Here is a 21,177-nt window from a genome sequence, read left to right as displayed (position 1 = left end):
GTTTTGAATTCACTAGAAGACTAGAGGGCTGACACAAGATTTTTTTCGAGCACCACCAGTTATAATAATTCTACCCCTATGCCTGCTCAATTTTTAAAGAATGTTTATGCGATAATATTGATAACTTGCTCCACCATCAAACCCACAACCTTTTGACTCAGTGGTGAGAGATCTTCAGATTGTGTCCTATGTGTTTCATGGTATAGCTTGAAGATGTTGATAAGTAGCAGCTAATGGTTAAGTTGTTGGCTGTTTAACATCCAGGTGCACTGGTGAAATACATCAACATGACTCCTATTATTGGTGGCAAGCTTCATTCTTCTTTTTGGGTGGTGGACAAGAAGCACATTTACATTGGCAGTGCCCACATGGATTGGCGCTCTCTGTCTCAGGTAATTTATATCCAACAGGCTGATTATAAAGATAATTGTGTAGTATTTGCAAGCTTGATACTTACATGGTTTGAATGTATGCAACATCCCATTGGGAAATAATAATGCTCTAGTAGGCACGTCTCATCAGTATTGAATGCAAACCTTTGGACAAAACATGCACATGCGCAATGAACAGTGCAAGCTGCAGCTATATGGGAATGGACTAGTGTTGACAAATGGCTGAAAAAGAAAAATGTGCTGTCACTCCTGGCTTCTTCCAGTGAAAGATTAAAACCGCAAATTGACTTGTCTCAGTTTGGCCCACCTGACCCAATTTGGAGAAATAAGGCTGTTAGTTCCTGCAGTTGAACAAGTAGGAACAAAGCGTCTGGCCATGAATTACGTTTGTGTTTGAAAGGTCCCATTCTCACTCAGTCAGAATCAGTGCAATCACAGCGCTATAATTAATCATAGAAATTTACAAGATCAGTATGTAATATAGTGGAGGGCAAGGCCAAGTTATTGTTGGTGAGATGTGCAGTGCCGGTGCGGGGCACTGTTACAACGAGCAGAATTATCCCTTGCAAGGACTACGCATTAGACACGGTATTTTTCGATTACACACAACCAGAACTGTTTGTGACAATGAACACAATTGAAACATGTTATATTCGCAATGGGAAATGAAAATGCAATTTTCCCTATGTCATCAGCTGCCATTATCAATAAGATGTGAATTAGATGGCAGCATTAAAACCAGATCACCACTCTCTGAATTGAAAGTTGGACAGAGTTTTTCTTGCATTGGGGAAAATAATGTCGGACACTTCCACAGTCTGACTGAAGACAGGTCTAATGTAGGATGCTTGTCACAAATCACTGAAATTAGTACTCAAGGATAGCTCCCACTCTCAGCTGACTTTATTTGTGCAGTCCAACAGACCCAGTCATGCTTTTGCTGATGGTATTAGGATCCTATTAGCTTTCAGTCCAATCAGCCACAAAATGGATAATCATATTGTTTTTCTAGTAACTGCCATATTATGTTTCCAATATCCAGATGGCCAGGGTTCTGATCTATTTAGTTTATAACTACCTCTGCTAGAAAGAAGGTGAGAATTAAGCCTTGCTGAAGTGATTAATGTGGCAAAAACAAGCCGTTGTTAAGGATTTAAGAATCGTGCAGTTTTGCTGAACACATTGAAAGGAAAAGTGTGCCGTTCAGACAAAATTTATCAGACAAAATTTGAGGCTGAGTCAAATAAAGAGGTATCAGGAAAGTTGACCAAAAGCTTGGCCGAAGAGGAAGGATTTAAAGAACAAAGTAAAAGAGGAATGAAGTAGAGAGAGAGAGAGAGAGAAATGGAATTCGAGTGTTTTGGGTAGATGAAGGCCTTGAAAATTGAGGATACACAAGAGGCCAGAATTGGAGGAGCGCAAAACTTACGGAGGGTTCTAGGGCTGGAGGAAGTTGCAGAGATTCGGGGGCTGGGGTAGGGGTAAATGTGGGGAGGGAGTTGGCTGGCATTGTGAGGCCATGCAGAGGTTTGAAAACAAGGTTGAGAGCCTTAAAATTGAGGCATATTAGACTGGGAGCCAACGTAGGTCAATGAGCACAGAGCTGATGGGCAAATGGGTTGTGAGTTCGGATGCAGGCAGAAGAGTTTTTGAGGAGTGCAAGTTTGTGGCGGGTCAAGAAAGATGGTGAAGTTTTTGATCTATGACCAAGCATACTGTGCCATCTGTTCCTTGCAGCACTCTGTATTTTTCCGATGTATGGGTTTGTGGGGCATTCTAAACATTAGAAGCCAGACCTTCCTATGAGGATCTAGCCATGGAGCTGTGAGGGAGGCACTGTGCTGTAGCCATGGGAGATAATGAGATTGATGGGACCTGTATAGGCAGCAGGTTAATGGGTGCGCACCTTCAAAGTAGCCATGACATACTTGTGAAGCAGCAAACAGCCTAAACTCCCACATCCTTTTCTGTCTCCTTGTTCCCAAGGGGGATATTTCCAACCTTTCTTAGCTTATACCCTCCTTTTCCGTAGATCTTCAGAGCAATGGGAAGGGATGGGAACAGTGGATGATGAAGAGAAGGATGATAATGATGATGAGGGGGAACTAGAGAGAAGAAACTCTTCATAAACTGTGATGATGTGGAGGAAAAGGGTTTTGAGGACGGGGCAACACTTAAGTCCCAAGAGCAAGATTCTGTTGCAGGATCCTCTGTCTCAAGTGTTATATTCCAGAAAACCAGGTGGTGGAGTATAGACCTGGAGCCTATCTTTACACACTTTTATAAGCATTTGTTTACAGAGTTACATTTTACAAACATGCACCTCCACACCCAACCGTCACAGTTTGTCTGTTCCTATCTAAAGGAACACAAGTGAATCCCCTGTTAATATCTACATCCAATTAAACACAGTTAATAACAAACCTCTTGATCTCGCATCCTGTGTCACTCACTTCTTCACTCCCACACATTAGCTCGAATGCGATCACCCAAGGCAAATTCAATAGAATTAGTAAAGATATTAAGCACCAGGTGATTCACAGAGCCAGAAGGAAGCTGAAAAGGTGGGTGAGAATGTGATACCTTTCCAGTAAAGGCTGAGGAATCCATGCTCTTGGCACTGTGGGATCTACATCTCATGAGCATTCAGCTGAGAAGAAGGATGTTCGAGGAATATCATGTTTAGGTGCAGGCTTTGAAGTCAGCCTCTGAACAACTGAAGCATATAGTAACTCTGACTCTGCAACCATCAATATATAGATCATTGGAGCTTGCGGGAGCTCCACTGGGACCAGTAAACAGCCTCCATCTAAAAAACAGCCAGAGGCCAGCGAGTGACATCATCTCCAAGGAAGCACAGGCTGCAGCTCTACAGTAAGGGTTAGATTAAACAGTACCCTTTGTACTAACTTTCATACTCTAGAGGTCAAGTTGTAGACTGCTGTCTCTCAAGGCTCGCAGAGTTGGGTCAGTCAGACCATTGATCAGTGGAAACACAGATTCAGGGCCCGATGGCAGTAGCTGGAAGAGACCTGCAGGTTGCTGCTGTTTCCCAGGATAGTAGCAACAGTCAGACCTCTGGCCTTCCCTGTCAGAATGCTACACAGGTGGCACATAGAAAGTGACACTCGCATGCCCAGACACAAACTCTAGAGAGGAGGCAAGCAAAGACTCTTGCAGGAGTAAGCTGCTACAAGGGGAGGTCAAGCTCAGTTTATTGAGCGTTCAGCCTGATAGGATGAGCCCTCTATGTCTTGTCATACTTGCCCACGCGTTGCCCTGAGGGGAAGCAGTAGGAGACAGAATGGCATGTGCCCAAGAGAAACACAGTGAAGATGAAGTAGGTTGGTATTTGGGCACTTTTGAGTTAATTGTATAAAGGAACTTGTGTTGTACACTGTTAGTCAAGGAGATCTTAATATAAAGCTCCACTCTTACAAATGTTGATCTTACACAGGTTTATACAACAGCACTTCAAAGCACTTAAAAAAATTGATCCACAAGAGGATTTATTGCTGATATTACAGATGTGTTTTGAAAGTTCCATTTCATAAAGTTGAGTATCATTCCTGTCTTGGCCATGGAGCCATGTCTGTTGAACTACTGCAGGAATCCCATGTTTCAGGCATCCACCTTTTGTCATGCTGCTCTTGCTCTCATTTACATATTCATGTACAGTGCCATGTGATTGAGATCATCTTGTTTTATAGAATTATAAAGTGTGGTTATATCCATAAATCTTTGAGCGCATTTGGCAACAATATTAATTTGTAGGAATGCATGTGCTATAATTATAAGGGCAAGGTTTGTATTATGACATCTTTACACTTAATGTATTTGAGATGCACTAGTTTTCTGCTTTTTGTGTCTATTTGTAATGGAAGAAGTTGAACATTTATTACATCGATGTGGCCTTGAATCATCTGCCCCCAATAACCCTACTTCATACTTTGAGCTCTGCGTTTTGTTTAGATGGTATTTCATGGATTTTACCATCTTGCAAATACACACATATTCATTCACAGGATGTGGAGGTTGTTGGCAAGGCCAACATTTAGCTATTTTGTGTTATTCGTTAATGGGACGTGGACGTCACTGGCTAGGCCAGCATTTATTGTCCATCAAAATAGCAAAAGCAAAATACTGCAGATGCTGGAAATCGGAAATAAAAACAATGCTGGAAATACTCAACGGATCAGGCAGCATCTGTGGCGAGAAACAGAGTTAACCTTTCAGGTTGAGATGACCTTTCATCGCTTCCTTACAACCAACAATTCCATTTCATTCTCCCAGTTTCTCTGTCTCTGTTGCATATGATACAACCTTCCACACCAGTACTTCTGATATTTTGTTTTCCTCATCTGAGGATTCCCAGCCAGTGTGGTTGAAAGGGCCCTCCAATGTGTCCAGTTCATTTCACGCACCTCTACTCTCGCCCCTTCCTGTCCCTCCAAGAATCATGATATCCCATCCCACCCTATCAGCCTCCCTTTTAGATGGATCATCCTCTGCTATTTCCACCAACTCCAGTGTGATGCCACCATCAAGCACTTTTTCCCCTCCCCTTTCATCATTCAAAAGGGACCAATCCCTCTGTGACACTGTAGTCCACTCCTCAGTCACCCCTAACAACCCTCCCCTCTCTATGGCACTTACCTGCACAAGTGTAGGAGATGCAGCACCTGTCCTGTCGCCTGCTCCTTTCTCACCGTCCAAGACCCCAAATACTCCTTCCATGCGAAACAGCGATTTACTTGTACTACTTTCAATTTAGTATACTGCGGACACTGTTCACAACGTGGCCTCCTCTACGCTGGGGGGCCAAACGCAGACTGGGTGACCGCTTTGTGGAACCCCTCCGTTCAGTCCGCGAACATGACCCCGAGCTTCCAGTTGCTTGTCATTTTAATTCTCCACCTTGCTCCCACACTGACCTTTCTGTCCTTGGCCTGCTACAGTTTTCCAGTGAAGCTCAATGCAAGCTCGAGGAAAGCACTTTATCTTTCAGCTCGGCACTCTACAGCTTTCTAAACTCAACATTGGCAGTTCAACAACTTTAAATCATAACCTCTGCCTCCATCTTGTTCTGTGCGGTTGTTTTTTCTTTTTCTTTTGTCTTTTTTTCGTTGTTTTGCTGGGTTGGCCTTGTCTTGTTTCTTGCCCTTCATGTTGCATTCAGGCAGTTGCTATGTAGTCCTTCACACCTCATTTGGAAACATCTTTTGTTTCTGTACTATACCCATTACCACTTTCTTTGGCCGTTGCATCATGAAATCTTTTGTTATTTAATCTCCCCTGCCCTCCACCCTATCACAGACCTTCCCATTTGTTCTTCTTGCCCCCTCACCCCTTCCACTAGTTTAAAAACTCTTTCATCAGAACTGAAGAAAGATAGAAATGTAAGATCGTCTAGACTTGAAACGTTAACTCTACTTCTCTCTCCACAGGTGCTGCCTGGCCTGCTGAGTATTTCCAGCATTTTTTGTTTTGATTATTTATTGGCCATCCCTAATTGCCCTTGAGAAGGTGGTGGTGAGCGGCCTTCCTGAACTGCTGCAGTCCATGCATGTGGCGTAAGACACCCACAGTGCTGTTAGGGAGGGAGTTCCAACATTTTGACCCAGCAATGATGAAGGCACGACATTATATTTCCCAGTTGGAATGGTGTGTGACTTGGAGGGGGAGCTTGTTAGTGGTGATGGTATTTCCGTGTACCTGCTGCCCTTGTCCTTCTAGGCAATTGTGGTTGCAGGTTTGTCAAAGAAGCCTTAGTGAGTTGCTGCAGCGCACACATAGTCATTAATAAGAGCAGGATTAGACTCAACTGCACCGCCAAGCTCTGTCTCACCACCACTTCGCTCGGTCCCTCAAACTGCTTGTCTGACATCCAGTATTGGATGAGCCAAAAATTTGCTCTTCAGTCCCTGTCAGCAACTCCATTCCTTAGTCACCAACTCCGTCCTTCTCCCTGACAATTGCCTGAAACTGAACCAAACCGTTGGCAAACTTGGTTTCACATTTAACCCTGAGATGAGCTTCTAATCTCACACCCAGTCAAACACCAAGCCGACTACTTCCATCTATGTAAAATCACCAAACTCTACTCCTGTTTCAGCTCATCTGCCAAAACTCTCTTACACTACCTTTGTCATCTCTAGAGTTAACTATTCCAATGCTTTCCTGGCTGGCCTCCCACCCTCCATAAATTGAGCTCATCCAAATTTCTTTTTTTCACTTTTTTTCTTCATTTATGGGACATGAGTGTCATTAGCAAGTTCAACACTTATTGCCCATCTCTAATTGCCCTTGGAAAACTGGTTGTGAGCCACCTTCTTGAACCGCTGCAGTCCATTGGGTCTAGGCACACCCACAGCGCAGTTAGTGGTTGGGTGGGGGGGGGGGGGGGGGGGGGCGGGGACAGGGCAGGGGAGGAGAGCGGTGTCGGTGGTGGGGGGAGGTGGGTTCCAGGATTTTGACCCAGCAACAGTGAAGGAAGTCAGACTGGGGTGTAACTTGGAGGGGATACTTGATGGAGGGAGTGAATGTTTAAGGTGGTGGACGGGGTACTAATCAAACAGTCTGCTTTCTCTTGGATGGGGCATTAGATTGGCATACATACAGGTAAGTAGATAGTATTCCATCAGACTCCTGACTATCTCACTCACTCTCTCCCTCACACACACACACACACACGTGATACCCATAAATTTTCAGAAGTAGGTATTCCAAAGACTATCGTTCCTTGTGGCAATGTAATTTAACTGTTGTGACAAGATTTACATTGTGAAATTTTAGCAAGCATTCATAATTCATTGGTTTAATGTTTTTGTCACTCATAATGAGAAAAAGTCATAACTTACTTTTTATAGTGAATTGTTTTACAAAACCCTCTCAGTTTTAGTCTGGATTTTCTTTTAAAATCTGGCCTGATACTGTCTAAATTCTGTCCATGTAGCAATAATGAATGATTGTAAAAGTCAAATGTAAATTGGACCCATGCATTGATAAGTGGTTAAAACTATGCAATTATCACATTTCACACAGCATTGGAAATAGCCCTGGCAAAACTAAATCAGCCAAAAAACCTGACCTCTGGCAAAACTGAGCAATAATTGGGAGGAGAATTCCTGACACCTGCAGCGTTGGATCAATAACAAAATATGTTATTGATCATATTATGTCTGCAGATGGCCAATCATCGTCAATGTTTTCTAACTGTATCTGGCATGTCTTACAACAGTAACATATTAACCAAGCCTATGATTAACTATTGCTGCCACTATTCTAGGAAGGAAATGTGGCAACCAATTTGCGCACAGCAAGGTACCACAGACAGCAATGAAATAAATGACCAGATCACCCGTTTTTGGTGTTGGTTAAGAGGTAAATATTGGCCAGGACATTGGGGAGAACTCTCCTGCTCTTATTTGAATAGTACTACACTCAACCTGAGAAAGCAAACAGTGCTCCAGTTTAATACTTCTGAAATATGGCACCGAACATTTCCTCAATACTACACTAAAGTGCCAGCCTGGATTCTTTGCTCGAATCTCTAAATTGGCTTCAAACCCACTAGCTTCTGACTAGCAGGAAAGAATGCCTCTACTGATGCAAGGCTGACACACAATGCTCTCGGGAGAACTGATGGGGAAATAACTTCTGAGTTCAGAGACGTGTTTGCAGGGTTATGGAGATCCAGATGATACAATGCTGAGGCCATAGTTCTCCACAATGTCACACCAAGAAAAGCTACTGTTTTCATCTAGGGCTTTTCACCAATTTTCTCTCCTTTCATTTCCACCCACCACCCCCCTCCCTGGAAGGCATTGGCCGCTTGATGGAGACAATTCCAAGGGTGTTGGTTGTTCTTCAGCCCCTTGTTCTAGTGACACATCATGCAAGTGTGATGCTGACCTCATTGACGTCCAGCCTGATGCACTTTGAGCAGCCGTTGTCAGATAGCGATCAGAAGTGGGAACTTCGGCTAATTTATCCCTTCCTCCACGTCCCCATATCAAAGTGTGGAGGCCAGTTGTAGCATATCCCTCGTAGTGCCATGACTGAGATCAGTAAACTCAGCACAGACTGGGAATCAAATCATGCCTGATCCGCAGAGATCAGTGAATCACTGTGGGCGATTTTAGAAGTTGGTGTAGCAGGAATGGTTTGACAGATTGCACTGCAAGTTCTACAGTGACTTTGTGTCTTGAGCGGCTGGCCAAACCGCCGCTCGCAGAGCAGCATGTGGCTGTTTGACACACAGAGTGCGGCTCGTGAAACCTGTTAAATCGTGCATTGGAGGGAGGTAAACAGCTGGTGCAGCTTTGGCCATGAACAGCTTCATAGAGGGAGAGAACCAGAGAACAGGCAGCAGCACTGGGTGGAGAAAGGGAGGAGGGTTAAGATCAACGATTTGTTCCAGCGCCGTGGCGAGATTTCTTTTGTGGTTTCTCACCGGTCTCTCATAGGGTCGTGTGACCCTCAGCGTCATTTTCTCTGGCTCCCTAACCCATCCTCTCGCTGCTGACCCTTCAACCTGTGGCCTCTGTCTAGGAAGGGAGGGAATGGTTTAATACAGAACAGAAATGTAAGAATGTACTGTATTGGGACACAAGTACTCTGATTCAAATTTGTTGTTTCAGTAGGAGGCTACAACGTTATTTTTTCCAAGTAAAATCAATCTTTTAGTTAAGCAGTGAGCATGTGTTAGCTCTGATGTGCATCAGTGAAGCAGATTTGTTTTTGCCACTATCTGAATGGTGTGTGAAGGAAGCCTGGAGGATTAGAGAGGAAAAAGCTGAAGGTTTCCTCACAGAAGTGCGCGCAATAGTAATAAAAATGTGTCTGTAAAGGTTGTCCGGGTCTTGGCGACTCTCAGATGTCTGAAGGTTATCATATGTGGCTGTAAGATTCAGAAAGTTTGGCCCCCCCTTGAACCATGCCATTCCATAGAAGTTCCCCTCTCCTCCTGTATGGATGGGGCAATTACTGTACTTTGCTCAGACTCTCTGCATTGTGTGTGGAGGCCTAGAAGGGAAGAAAACACATTAACACATTTGGCCAAATAAGAGCATGATGAATGTGTTACATTTTGCCTTGTACAACATCGTTTCCAAATGAAAGTAGCTTGGCAGAGTTGGCTATAAGCATACAGTGACTCTTAAGAACTGAAGTCTATGACTTTTATTCTCTACTACTGAGGTAGCGTAGCATAGTTTGGGTCTAAGAATTAACATCGAGGTAGTTCATTTTCTACTGGAGAGCATGTAGGATATGTAGTTTATCTCCTGTCAAATCAAATAAGAGAAGATATTACAATTTTAAAAGCAGATTAGCCACTAATTGGATTTATTTGTGATTAGGAATGATTCTCAGAAGCAAAAAAGATTACAACCAAATTATTAAACAATGTAAAGTTTGAATGGGAGAATTACCTTACTTTTTTTTGAATATTTATTCTTGGGATGTAATTGATGTTGGAAAGGCAATATTTAATACCCTAGTTACACTGGCGACATTAAGACTAAATCCCACAGATGCAAGTAGGCCCGACAATGGGTGGCACGTTACCTCCCTTGCGAGATATTAGTAAATCAATTGGGTTTTTAATGACCAAATTGTGGCTTTCACAGACGTTTTCTGGTATCAACTCACAAATGACCAGATTCTTATAGTTTTATTTCAAAGCAGGCTACGATGGCATTATAAACTCACGTGAGGTGGGGATGGGCAATGGTGATTTTTAACCACTCACCTTCTCCTGAAGATTTTTAAAAATGTATTCTTTCATGGGCTGTGGGTGTCACTGGCAAGGCCAGCATTTGCTGCCCATCTCTAATTGTCCTCGAACTGAGTGGTTTGCTAAGCCATTTCGGAGAGCAGTTAAGAGTCAACCAAATTGCTGTGGGTCTGGAGTCGCATGTGGGCCAGACTGGGTAAAAATGGCAGATTCCCTTCCCTCAAGGGCATTAGTGAACCAGATGGGTTTTTTTGACAATCAATGATAGTTTCATAGTCACCATGACCAAGACTAGTGTTCGGTTTGAGATTTTATTAATTGAATTTAAATTCCATCAGTTTGAGGTGGTGGGATTTGAACCTGTGTTCCCAGAACATTAGCTTGGCCTTTGGATTGTTAGTCCAGTGAAATTACCACTACACCACCATGTAGTGACTTTTGAAAATTTGGAAACAATGGCTGTCCCATTGCCCAAGGCCTGTCTGATCCAACTTAGCTTGCCCACCTGTTTCCAATGGGAGTCTATTTAAATTTGCACATTGGAGTCCAATGCCAATTGGTACGACCAGTACGGCAATTATCAAGTAGAAATGGCTGGAGCGTGTTACTGTGTACACTCTGCTCATCTGCACTAGGAGTTTGAGATGCCTTCAGTGGTGTGGTTAAAGTTCACTGGTAAGGCTGCTCCTCCTGAGGCCATATAGCAAACCTGTTGCTGACTCACATGAGGCCCTCCCTCCAGATCAGCTCCACCCTCTCCATTTTCCCACCCTTTCTATAGCTGGTGAGCTTTTGGTGGGCCCCGGACTTGCAGGCAGTCTTTCAGATGAGGCGTGAACAGAAAATAATTTAGTCCTTCAGTCCAGGCTTCTGTGTTGGCTTCGGGCAAGCATTGTGGCTGCCTCAGTGGCCATGCTCGATCCAGGTGGAAATGGAAGATGAGCTCCATGACCCTTGATTAGCTAGTCCCGCACCATAACCACTGGGCAACCATATGTTGACTGGATCCAAAGTCTCAAAACCCACCATATGGGGTTGGCTCCTCTGGTTGGACATATCCCTTGAGGTTTAGTCACTGCCCCATCCTCATACTGCTGCCATCAGTCACCCAACACACCATCAGTCAAACAGCCTTTCATCCCATCTCCAATATTAAATCTTCAAAGAAAATTTTAAAAAGGTACAATTGGTCAACTCGCCAACCAGTCAGCACCCTTTTTTCCTGTGGTATAAATTGTTGTGATTGTTTGAAATTTGGCATTCTTGTGTTTGTCCTGATGAGTGCAAGACGAAGAGCTTCGGCAACATGTCTCTCTTTTCGACACAATGTTTTTTAATGTCCCTATGCTTTTTCTCTTGGGTTGCTTCCAGCAGCATTCTGGAGATTAATCTCCAAATCCTGCAGACTTCAGGCTAATCCTGGAGGGTTGGTAACCCAACTGCCAATTCCCTCTTAATATATAGTACAGTCCAAACACCTTTAACTAACTAATTCATCATTAAAAATAATCTGCTTTTTTTCGTGCAGCACAATTGTCTCCTACTTTTCATTGTGAAAATGCTTGACTATTGCTTTTAAAATTCATTTAGATATGAGTCTCCTGAAATTAAAATTCTACATTCGTCACAGGCTGCTTAAGACAGATCAGCCTTTCAGTTAATGTAATACTTCCGGCTAACATATTAACACGAACTGAGCTCATTTTCTCTTTTGTAAGCTATTTGAAACAATCCACAGAGAATGTAATTAAATGAGATTGAAGTTTAATATTTCATTTTTTATTTAAGCCACAGATGCCAGATGAGAATTTCTGGTCTGTATCCAATTGTATTCCCATAAAAATGATCCATTGCCTGTTCAAGTTTACCATGAATATATATTGTCGTTTATGGCTTTGTGTTTTCTTGGAACACAAGGACAGAAGAAATAGGGGCAGTAGTAAGTCATTTGGCCCTTCGAGCCTGCTCTGCCATTCAATAAAGTCATGGCTGATCTTCTAACTCAATTCCATCTTCCTGCAGCATCCACATTTGCCCTAATTCCCTTCCCTTAATTCCCGTAGTACCCAAAAATCTATCAGCCTCTCTCTTAAATATGCACAGTGACTGAGCATCCACAGCTTTCTGGATGCAGCAGAGATTCACAACCCCTTGAGTGAGAAAGTTTCTCCTCCTCACAGTTCTGAATGGCCAACCCCTTATCCTGAGACTGTCACCCCCGTCATCTAGATTCCCCAGCCAGGGGAGCATTTTCTCAGCGTCTATACTGTCAAGCACCTGAAGCATTTTTTAATGTTTTAATTAGGTTAGCTGTCCTTCTAAACTGAGAATATTCGTTTTATCTACTCAATCTGACCTTGCAGGACAATCCCTTAATCCCAGGAACCACTTTAGTTGCCCTTCCTCTGGGGCAAGTATGTTGTCCCTTAGGTAAGGAGTCCAAAAGTACACACACTACTCCAGGTGTGACATCACCAATGCTTTATATAACTCTAGTAAACCTTTTTTACTCTTGTACTGTAATCCCTTTGTAACAAAAGCCAACATACCATTTGCCTTGCTTGCTGAACCTGCATGTTAACTTTCTGTGATTGATGTACAGGGATACCCTGGTGTCTCTGAATGCAAGGTTACCCAGCCTCTCGCCGTTCAAAAAACATTCTGCTTTTTAAAATTCTTCTGACCAAAGTGGATAATATTACACTTTGCTGCTTTATATTCCATCTGGCCAACCCACCTATAATCTCTCTTGCATCCTCCTCACTGCTTACCACCTGCTAAATTTGCATGGGAGGAGGGGGCATAGTGGTGATGTCACTGGATTGGTAATCCATAAGGTCAGGCTTTGGAGATATGGGTTCAAGTCCCATCACAGCAGCTGTTGGAATTTAAATTCAAACAAATCTGGGATTGAAAGCTAGTTTCAGTGAGAACCATAAGACTATCATCAATTGTTTTCAAAACCCACCTGACTCACCAGTGCCCTGTAAGGGGGGAAATCTGCCATTCTTACCTGGCTGGGCCTGCATGTGACTCCAGGCCCACAGCAACGTGGTGTACTTAACTGCCCTCTGAAATGGTGTGGCAAGCCATCTCGTTCAAGGGCAATTAAGGATGGGCAATAAATGTTCGCCTTGCCAGCAATGCTCACATCAATGAAAGAATAAAACAAATTGTTAGCAAACTTGGATATGTTTTACACAGTCCCTTCACCTAAGTCATTAATATAGATTGTAAATAGCTGAGGCCCATATACCTTGTGGTATCTCAGTAGTTATAACTTGCCAATCTGGAAATGTCCTATTTATTCCTACTGTCGGTTTTCTGTCCATTAATCAATCCTGAATCCATGCAAATATATTGCACCTTATTAAATGGCTCTTGAAAATCCAAATGCACTATCTTATCCATCCTATTATTCAAAAATTTAACACATTTGTCAAATATCATTTCCCTTTCCTAAATCCATCCTGATTCTGCTTAATCATATTCTGATTTTCTAAGTGCCCTGTTACCATGTCCCTAACAAAATATCCTTGTGTACTTTTTTTTAATTAGTTATTCAAAAATCATTTCACTTTCTCTTAAAAGTGTTTTTGGTCCAATTTTGGGAGGCATGCATTCTTGTGCCTTCTTGTGTCTGCTATGACTCACTTCAGTCTCTGATTCAGAAAGTTGTGGGTCAAACCCCACTTAGCATTGGCACCCTAGTGGCAGAACTGAGAGACTGCTGGAGGTGTCATCTTCCAGGTGAAACGGTGACAAAGAACAAAGAACAAAGAAAAGTACAGCACAGGAACAGGCCTTTCGGCCCTCCAAGCCTGCGCCGATCATGTAGCCTGACAAACTAAAACATTTCGCACTTCCGGGGTTCGTAACTCTCTATTCCCATCCTATTCATGTATTTGTCAAGCTGCCTCTTAAACACCACTATCGTACCTGCTTCCACCACCTCCTCTGGCAGCGAATTCCAGACACTCACTACCCTCTGTGTAAAAAAACTTGCCCCGCACATCTCCTCTAAAGTTTTCTCCTCTCACCTTAAATCTGTGTCCCCTAGTAATTGACTCTTCCACCCTGGGAAAAAGCTTCTGACTATCTACTCTGTCCATGCCACTCATAATTTTGTAAACTTCTAACAAGTCGCCCCTCAATCTCCGTCACTCTAGTGAGAACAATCCGAGTTTCTCCAACCTCTCCTCATAGCTAATAACCTCCAGACCAGGCAGCATCCTGGTAAACCTCCTCTGCACCCTCTCCAACACCCTATATCCTTCTGGTAATGTGGCGACCAGAATTGCACGCAATATTCCAAGCGTGGCCTAACCAAGGTTCTATACAGCTGCAGCATGACTTCCCAGCTTTTATACTCAATACCCCTGCCGATGAAGGCAAGCATGCCATATGCCTTCCTGACTACCTTATCCACCTGCGTTGCCACTTTCAGCGACCTGTGGACCTGTACACCCAGATCCCTCTGCCCGTCGATGCACTTAAGGGTTCTACCATTTACTGTATAATTCCTACCTGTATTAGACCTTCCAAAATGCATTACCTTGCATTTGTCCGGATTAAACTCCATCTGCCATTTCTCGGCCCAAGTCTCCAACCGATCTATATCCCGTTGTATCCTTTGACAACCCTCTTCACTATCTGCAACTCCTCCAACCTGAGTGTCGTCTGCAAACTTATTAATTATCCCAGTTACATTTTCCTCCAAATCATTTATGTATACTACAAACAGCAAAGGTCCCAGCGTTGATCCCTGCGGAACTCCACTAGTCACAGCTCTCTATTCAGAAAAGCACCCTTCCACTGCTACCCTCTGTCTTCTATGACCAAGCCAATTCTGTATCCATCTTGCTAGCTCACCTCTGATCCCGTGCGACTTTACCTTCTGTACCAGTCTGCCATGAGGGACCTTGTCAAAGGCCTTACTGAAATCCATGTATATGACACTCACTGCCCTTCCATCATCGATCATCTTTGTCACTTCCTCGAAAAACTCGATCAAGTTAGTGAGACACGACCTCCCCTTCACAAAACCATGCTGCCTCTCACTAATACGCCCATTTGCTTCCAAATGATAGTAAACCCTGTCACGAAGAATCTTCTCTAATAATTTCCCTACCACTGACATAAGGCTCACCGGCCTGTAATTTCCTGGATTATCCCTGCTATCCTTCTTAAACAATGGAACAACATTGGCCATTCTCCAGTCCTCTGGGACCTCACCTGTAGCTAGTGAGGATACAAAGATTTCTGTCAAGGCCCCAGCAATCTCCTCCCTTGCCTCCCTCAGTACTCTGGGGTAGATCCCATCGGGCCCTGGGGACTTATTCACCTTAATATTCTTCAAGACGCCTAACACCTCTTTTTTGATCTCAACATGATCCAGGCTATCTACATGCTCTTCCCTAGACAAATCGACTGCTAAGTCCTTCTCTTTGGTGAATACTGATGAAAAGTACTCATTTAGTATCTCTCCCATTTCTTCTGGCTCCCAGCCTCTGTCCCTGAGTGGGCCTACCATTTCCCTGGCTACCGTCTTGCTTTTTACATATGTATAAAAGGCCTTTGGATTTTCCTTAATCCTGGTTGCCAATGACTTTTCATGACCCCTTTTAGCCCTCCTGTCTCCTTGCTTAAGTTTCTTCCTACTTTCTTTATATTCTCCATGGGCTTCATCTGTTCCCAGCCTTCTAGCCCTTACGAATGCTTCCCTTTTCTTTTTGACTAATCTCACAATATCCTTCGTCATCCAAGGTTCCTGAAACTTGCCATACTTATCCTTCATCCTAGCAGGAACATGCCGGTCCTGAATTCTTATCAACTGACGTTTGAAAGCCCCCCACATGTCAGTTGTTGATTTGCCTTCAAACATCTGCCTCCAGTCTAGATTCCTCAGTTCCTGCCTAATATTGTTATAATTAGCCTTCCCCCAATTAAGCACCTTAACCCGAGGACTCCCGGTGACCTGAGGCCTGTTTGTTTTCTAAGGTGGTGTTTTCAAGAAGAGCAGGGGAGATATCCCCAATGACCTGGCCAATAGTTATTTCTCTATAAGCATCACAAAAACGGATTATCTGGGCCTCAGCAGCAGCAGAATTGTATTCAACCGCTATCTGAAATCTCATGGCCTGGCATGTCCCCTACTCTATCATTACCATCAAGCTAGGGGAATCAACCCTGATTCAATGAAGCATGCAGGAGGGCATGCCAGGAGCAGCACCAGGCATAGCTAAAAATTATGTGTCAGCCTGGTGAAGATACAACACAGGACTACTTGAATGCCAAACAGCGAAAGCAGTATGTGACAGACAGAGTAAGCGATCCTACAACCAACGGATCAGATCTAAGCTCTGCAGTCCTGCCACGTTCAGTCACGAATGGTGGTGGACAATTAAATAGCTCACTGGAGGAGGAGGAGGCTCCACAAATATTCCCATCCACAATGGTGGGGGAGCCCAGCACATCAGGGCAAAAGAAAAGGCTGAAGCATTTGCTGCACTCTTCAGCCAGAAGTGCCAAGTGGATGATCCAGCTTGACCTCCTCCAGAGGTCCCCAACGTCACAGATGCCAGGCTTCAGTCAATTGATTCACTCCATATGATATCAAGAAATGGCTGAAGGCACTGGATACTGCAAAGGCTATGGGCCCTGACAATATTCTGGTAATAGTACTGAAGCTTTGTGCTCCAGAGCTTGTCATGCCCCTAGACAAGCTGTTCCAGTACAGCTACAACACTGGCATCTAATCAGCAATGTGAAAAATTGCCCAGGTATGTACTGTCCACAAAAAGCAGCACAAATCCAACCCAGCCAATTATCACCCCATCCTTTACTCTCGATCATCAGTAAAGTCATGCAAGGGGTCATCAACAGTGATATCGAGCAGCATTTACTCAGCAATAACCAGCTGACTGATACCCAGTTTGGGCTCTGCCAGGGCCACTCAGCTCCTGACCTCATCACAGTCTTGGACCATGCATGGACAAAAGAGCTGAACTCGAGGTAAAGTGAAAGTTGCTGCTCTTGACATCAAGGCAGCTTTTGACCGAGTGTGGCATCAAGGAGCCCTAGCAAAACTGAAGTCGATAGGAATCGGGGGAAAACTCTCCGGTGGTTGAAATCATACCTAGCACAAACTGAGATGATTGGTTGTGGTTGTTGGAGGCCAATCATCTCTATTCCAGGTCATCGCTGCAGGAGTTCCTCAGGGTAGTGTCCTCGGCCCAACCATCTTCAGCTGTTTCATCAATGACCTGTCCATCATAAGGTCAGAAGTGGAGATGTTCGCAGATGATTGAACAATGTTCAGCACCATTCGCGACTCCCTCAGATAGTGAAGTAGTCCATGCCCATAAGCAGCAAGATCTGAACAACATTCAGGCTTCGGCTGATAAGTGGCAAGTAACATTCGTGCCACACAAGTGCCAGGCAATGACCATCTCCAACAGGATAGAATCTAACCATCGCCCCAGGACATTCAGTGGCATTACCATCGCTGAATCCCCCACAGTCAACATCTTGGCGATTACCATTGACCAGAAACTGAACTGGAACAGCCATATAAATACTGTGGCTACAAGAGCAGGTCAGAGGCAGGGAATTCTGCAGTGAATAACTGACCTTCTGACTCCCCAAAGCTTGTCCACCATCCACAAGGTGCAAGTCAGTAGTGTGATAGAATACTCTCCACTGGATGAATGCAGCTGCAACAACACTCAAGGAGCTATCCAGATGCATGGGAACACCACCAACTGCACCCTCCAAGCCACTCACCATCCTGACTTGGAAATATATAGCAATTCCTTCACTGTCGTTGGGTCAAAATCCTGGAACTCCCTCCCTAAAAGCACTGTGGGTGTACCTACACCACATGGACTGCAGCGGTTCAAGAAGGTAGCTCACCACCACCTTCTCAAGAGCAATTAGGATGGGCAATAAATGCTGGCCCAGCCAGCAATGCCCACATCCTGTGAACGAATAATAACAAAAATCACATTGCCCTTTATGGAAGTTTGCTGTGCATAAATTGGCTGCTGCATTTCCTACATTATAACAGTGACCACACTTTAAGAGTACCTGGTTGGCTGTAAAGCACTTTGGGATGTCCTGAGTTCATAAAAGTCACTGTATAAATGTAAGTCCTTTTCATTCTGAAGCACTGCCAGGTCCAATATTGTCCAGATTGGAGGCTCTCCCATCTCAGAACCATCTTTATATTTCAGTTGAGATATTCAGCCAGAGAAGTTCAATACACTTGCAGCCTTTTAGTTGTAGCACATGTCATTGGAGGGAGCAAGGTTGACAATTCCCATTTGCTGCTTTGCCTTGAGCAGAATTCACTTCAATTCCACAGATGAAAGAGTTGGGAATCATCATGTACAACTGCAGCTGCCTTGGCTTGGACCTGCATAAAGTCTTCTCTGTGTATTGGCAGCTGGAATACCGGGACTCTGCACCCGAAATCTGGTCGAAGAAGCTATTCGGTATCTCCAGCTTGCATTCCCCTCTCAAATTACAGCTGAATGGGATGGAGGCTGAGGTCTATCTGGCTGTGAGTAAAGTTTCATTTTGATGCGCCTGTATTGGCGGTTTTTTCAGAGAACGAAGTAGTTTTACACTTTGTGAGACCACTCGTTAATCCCGGAAGTAAGTATTAAGCACTGAGTGCAGCTGGCTTAGTTTTCGTGTTGGTTCCTGCACACTTTGCCATGGTCAACACACAGTCCACTAGAGACATCCATCTTTGTGCATGTTACATTGCAGCTCATGGTGAAGGATGTGAGCCACATTGGTGCACTAGAACTCTAGAGGTGTTAGCATTCAAGAGATAAGGCTCTGCTTTGCCTAGGGAGAGAGAGTACTTAATACATCATGGCCAGCTGTCCAAGACTAGCCTTGGTCACTTTTGAGAAAAGTGAACGAAACCAGAGCAAATGACTGCAAAGAATTGTTGTAATCTTGCTTGATGCCTGCTAATTCACATTTTCTTTCTTGATAGACTTCTCCTGCACCTTTATGCCCCAGTGGCCGCACCAAAGATACTGATGCTGTTCTCAAGGTTATTGCCAATGCTCAGAGGTTCATACATGTGGCTGTCATGGATTTTCTGCCTCTTATCAACCGCACTAATGTTCAGAGGTCAGTAAGACTTGTTCACTATCTGCATTAATTTCGATATTTTACCAGCAGAAATGTGCAATTTATTTTTGGAACTCTCACATTCTCTATGGGATTCCATTGGCTCCAAATGTCCCTGTAACTAAATATCTCATCTGTGCTCACACTAAGCCATAAGGTTTTGATTTTGGTTCCCAGTGGGTGCTGAGTTAACAGTCAAGGGTAGCTGTTGAATATCACAATTACCAATCTGGAATAGAGAAGGCAAAAGGCAAACAGACTCGTTGCTCCTGATCTCTTTCGTTCAAAAGTACGACTGTTTGGACATGTGGATTGGACTTGATTGCAATGCTTAAGTAGCCTGTTGCTGCTCACAGATGAAAGAATGGTAGAGGGTGCAGGCAGCATCATGCAGTCATATCCCAACATCAGACCATTGACTTGATTGCAATGCTTAAGTAGCCTGTTGCTGCTCACAGATGAAAGAATGGTAGAGGGTGCAGGCAGCATCATGCAGTCATATCCCAACATCAGACCATTGCTTCAACAGATAATGGGGTGGGGGTGGGAATGGAAGATTAAGAAATAAATACAGTTTACAAACCTAGCAGTGAATTTAATACGTGTACTGTACAGAGTAGTATCCCATATTGTTAATGTACAAGAGCAAAGGTTCATAAAACTGGCAATGTGAACCTGGATCTGCTTTGTACACAAGTTCAACAAATCAATGCAATTTACTGCTCATTCCCAGTCTGAAATTACTTCGTTAGTTGCGGGTGCTGCAGGGAGACTAAACAATTGAATTCTCATTATGATGATAGTACACAGGAAACCAAGATACTCAAAAGCCAGATTGCTTACTGATAAAAGAACTACATTATTTAGAAAGTAATTTGCAAAGATAATATCTAATTTTGGAGGCTTTTGAGACATTATAGTTGAAATCTTTTGATCAGCCCACGTTCTTAATGCGTCATTTTTAAAGCTGGTTTTTATATTTCTCATTGAGTGCATGCTGAAACCTAATAGCAGCTGTGCCAAGGACAATACAGTATCTGATGGCACAGGGTCACTGATCACAGTACAGTGATCGGCTGTCATTAAAAAAAACTGGTTCCAGACAGTCTTCTCTCATATTGGAAAGCAAATGTTCATCAAATTATCTTCTGCACCACTTTCCTGTATGATTTGGCTGTCATTAATGAGTTGAGTAAACTTTTTAATTTGCCTGTGCATCACCAGAACATTTTTTTCCCCCTTTATTCTTTAATGAGATTTGAGCAATGCTGGCAATCCCTATCCTAATCACCCTTGAGCTGAGTGGCTTGCTTGGCTATTGCAGAGGGTAGTTAAGAGTAAACCACATTACCATGGGTCTGGAGTCACATGCAGAGCAGATTTCCTTCCCTAAAGGGCATTAGTCAACTGAATTTAAATTTCACCAGCTGCCATGGTGGGATTTGAACCCATGTACCCAGAGGATTAACCTGGGTCTCTGAATTACTAGTCCGGTGACATTACCACTACACCACCATCTCCCCCATGAATAGGGGCAGGAAATTGATTAACATTGCTGTAAATTTTCTTCCATTTTTGGTAGAATCATAGAAGGATACGGCACAGAAGGGGGCTGATTGCCCCATTGTGCCTGTGCTAGTTTCTTGGTAGAGCTATCCTATTAATCCCATTCATCTACTCTTTTCCCCTTAGCCCTCTAAATGGTTTCCCTTTCATTTCTTGATGAGCAATCTAACCTCTACTAAAACATTGATGTTATTAGATTGAAGGTAACGAACGTTTGTGGAATAGATTTGATAGACCAGATGGCCTTTTACATTCTATTCTTGTGTCCTTGCTAAGCTTATTTACTAATACAGACAATAGATGAATTAGAAAGCACACATTCCCTATTCA

General features: G+C 43.6%; 1 protein-coding gene across 2 annotated transcripts in view; it reads left to right on the top strand.

Moving 5' to 3' along the window:
- The window catches only part of LOC144690164 (inactive phospholipase D5-like), a 116,630-nt gene that overhangs the window by 47,242 nt on the left and 48,211 nt on the right, over window positions 1–21,177 (top strand). For both annotated transcript variants that reach the window (XR_013578780.1, XM_078557617.1), the window contains exons 5-7: window positions 265–392; window positions 18,497–18,694; window positions 19,142–19,281. Coding sequence is in view for 1 of the 2 variants with exons in the window: in XM_078557617.1 (XP_078413743.1) it covers window positions 265–392; window positions 18,497–18,694; window positions 19,142–19,281 (466 nt within the window). In the remaining variant the exon portion in view is untranslated. The remainder of the gene's footprint in view (window positions 1–264; window positions 393–18,496; window positions 18,695–19,141; window positions 19,282–21,177) is intronic.

This window comes from Cetorhinus maximus, chromosome 14, assembly GCF_964194155.1.
Source record: "Cetorhinus maximus chromosome 14, sCetMax3.hap1.1, whole genome shotgun sequence".
Classification (NCBI taxonomy): domain Eukaryota; kingdom Metazoa; phylum Chordata; class Chondrichthyes; order Lamniformes; family Cetorhinidae; genus Cetorhinus; species Cetorhinus maximus.
Note: the sequence above shows the minus strand (reverse complement) of the source record. Positions and strands in the feature narration are given on the sequence as shown.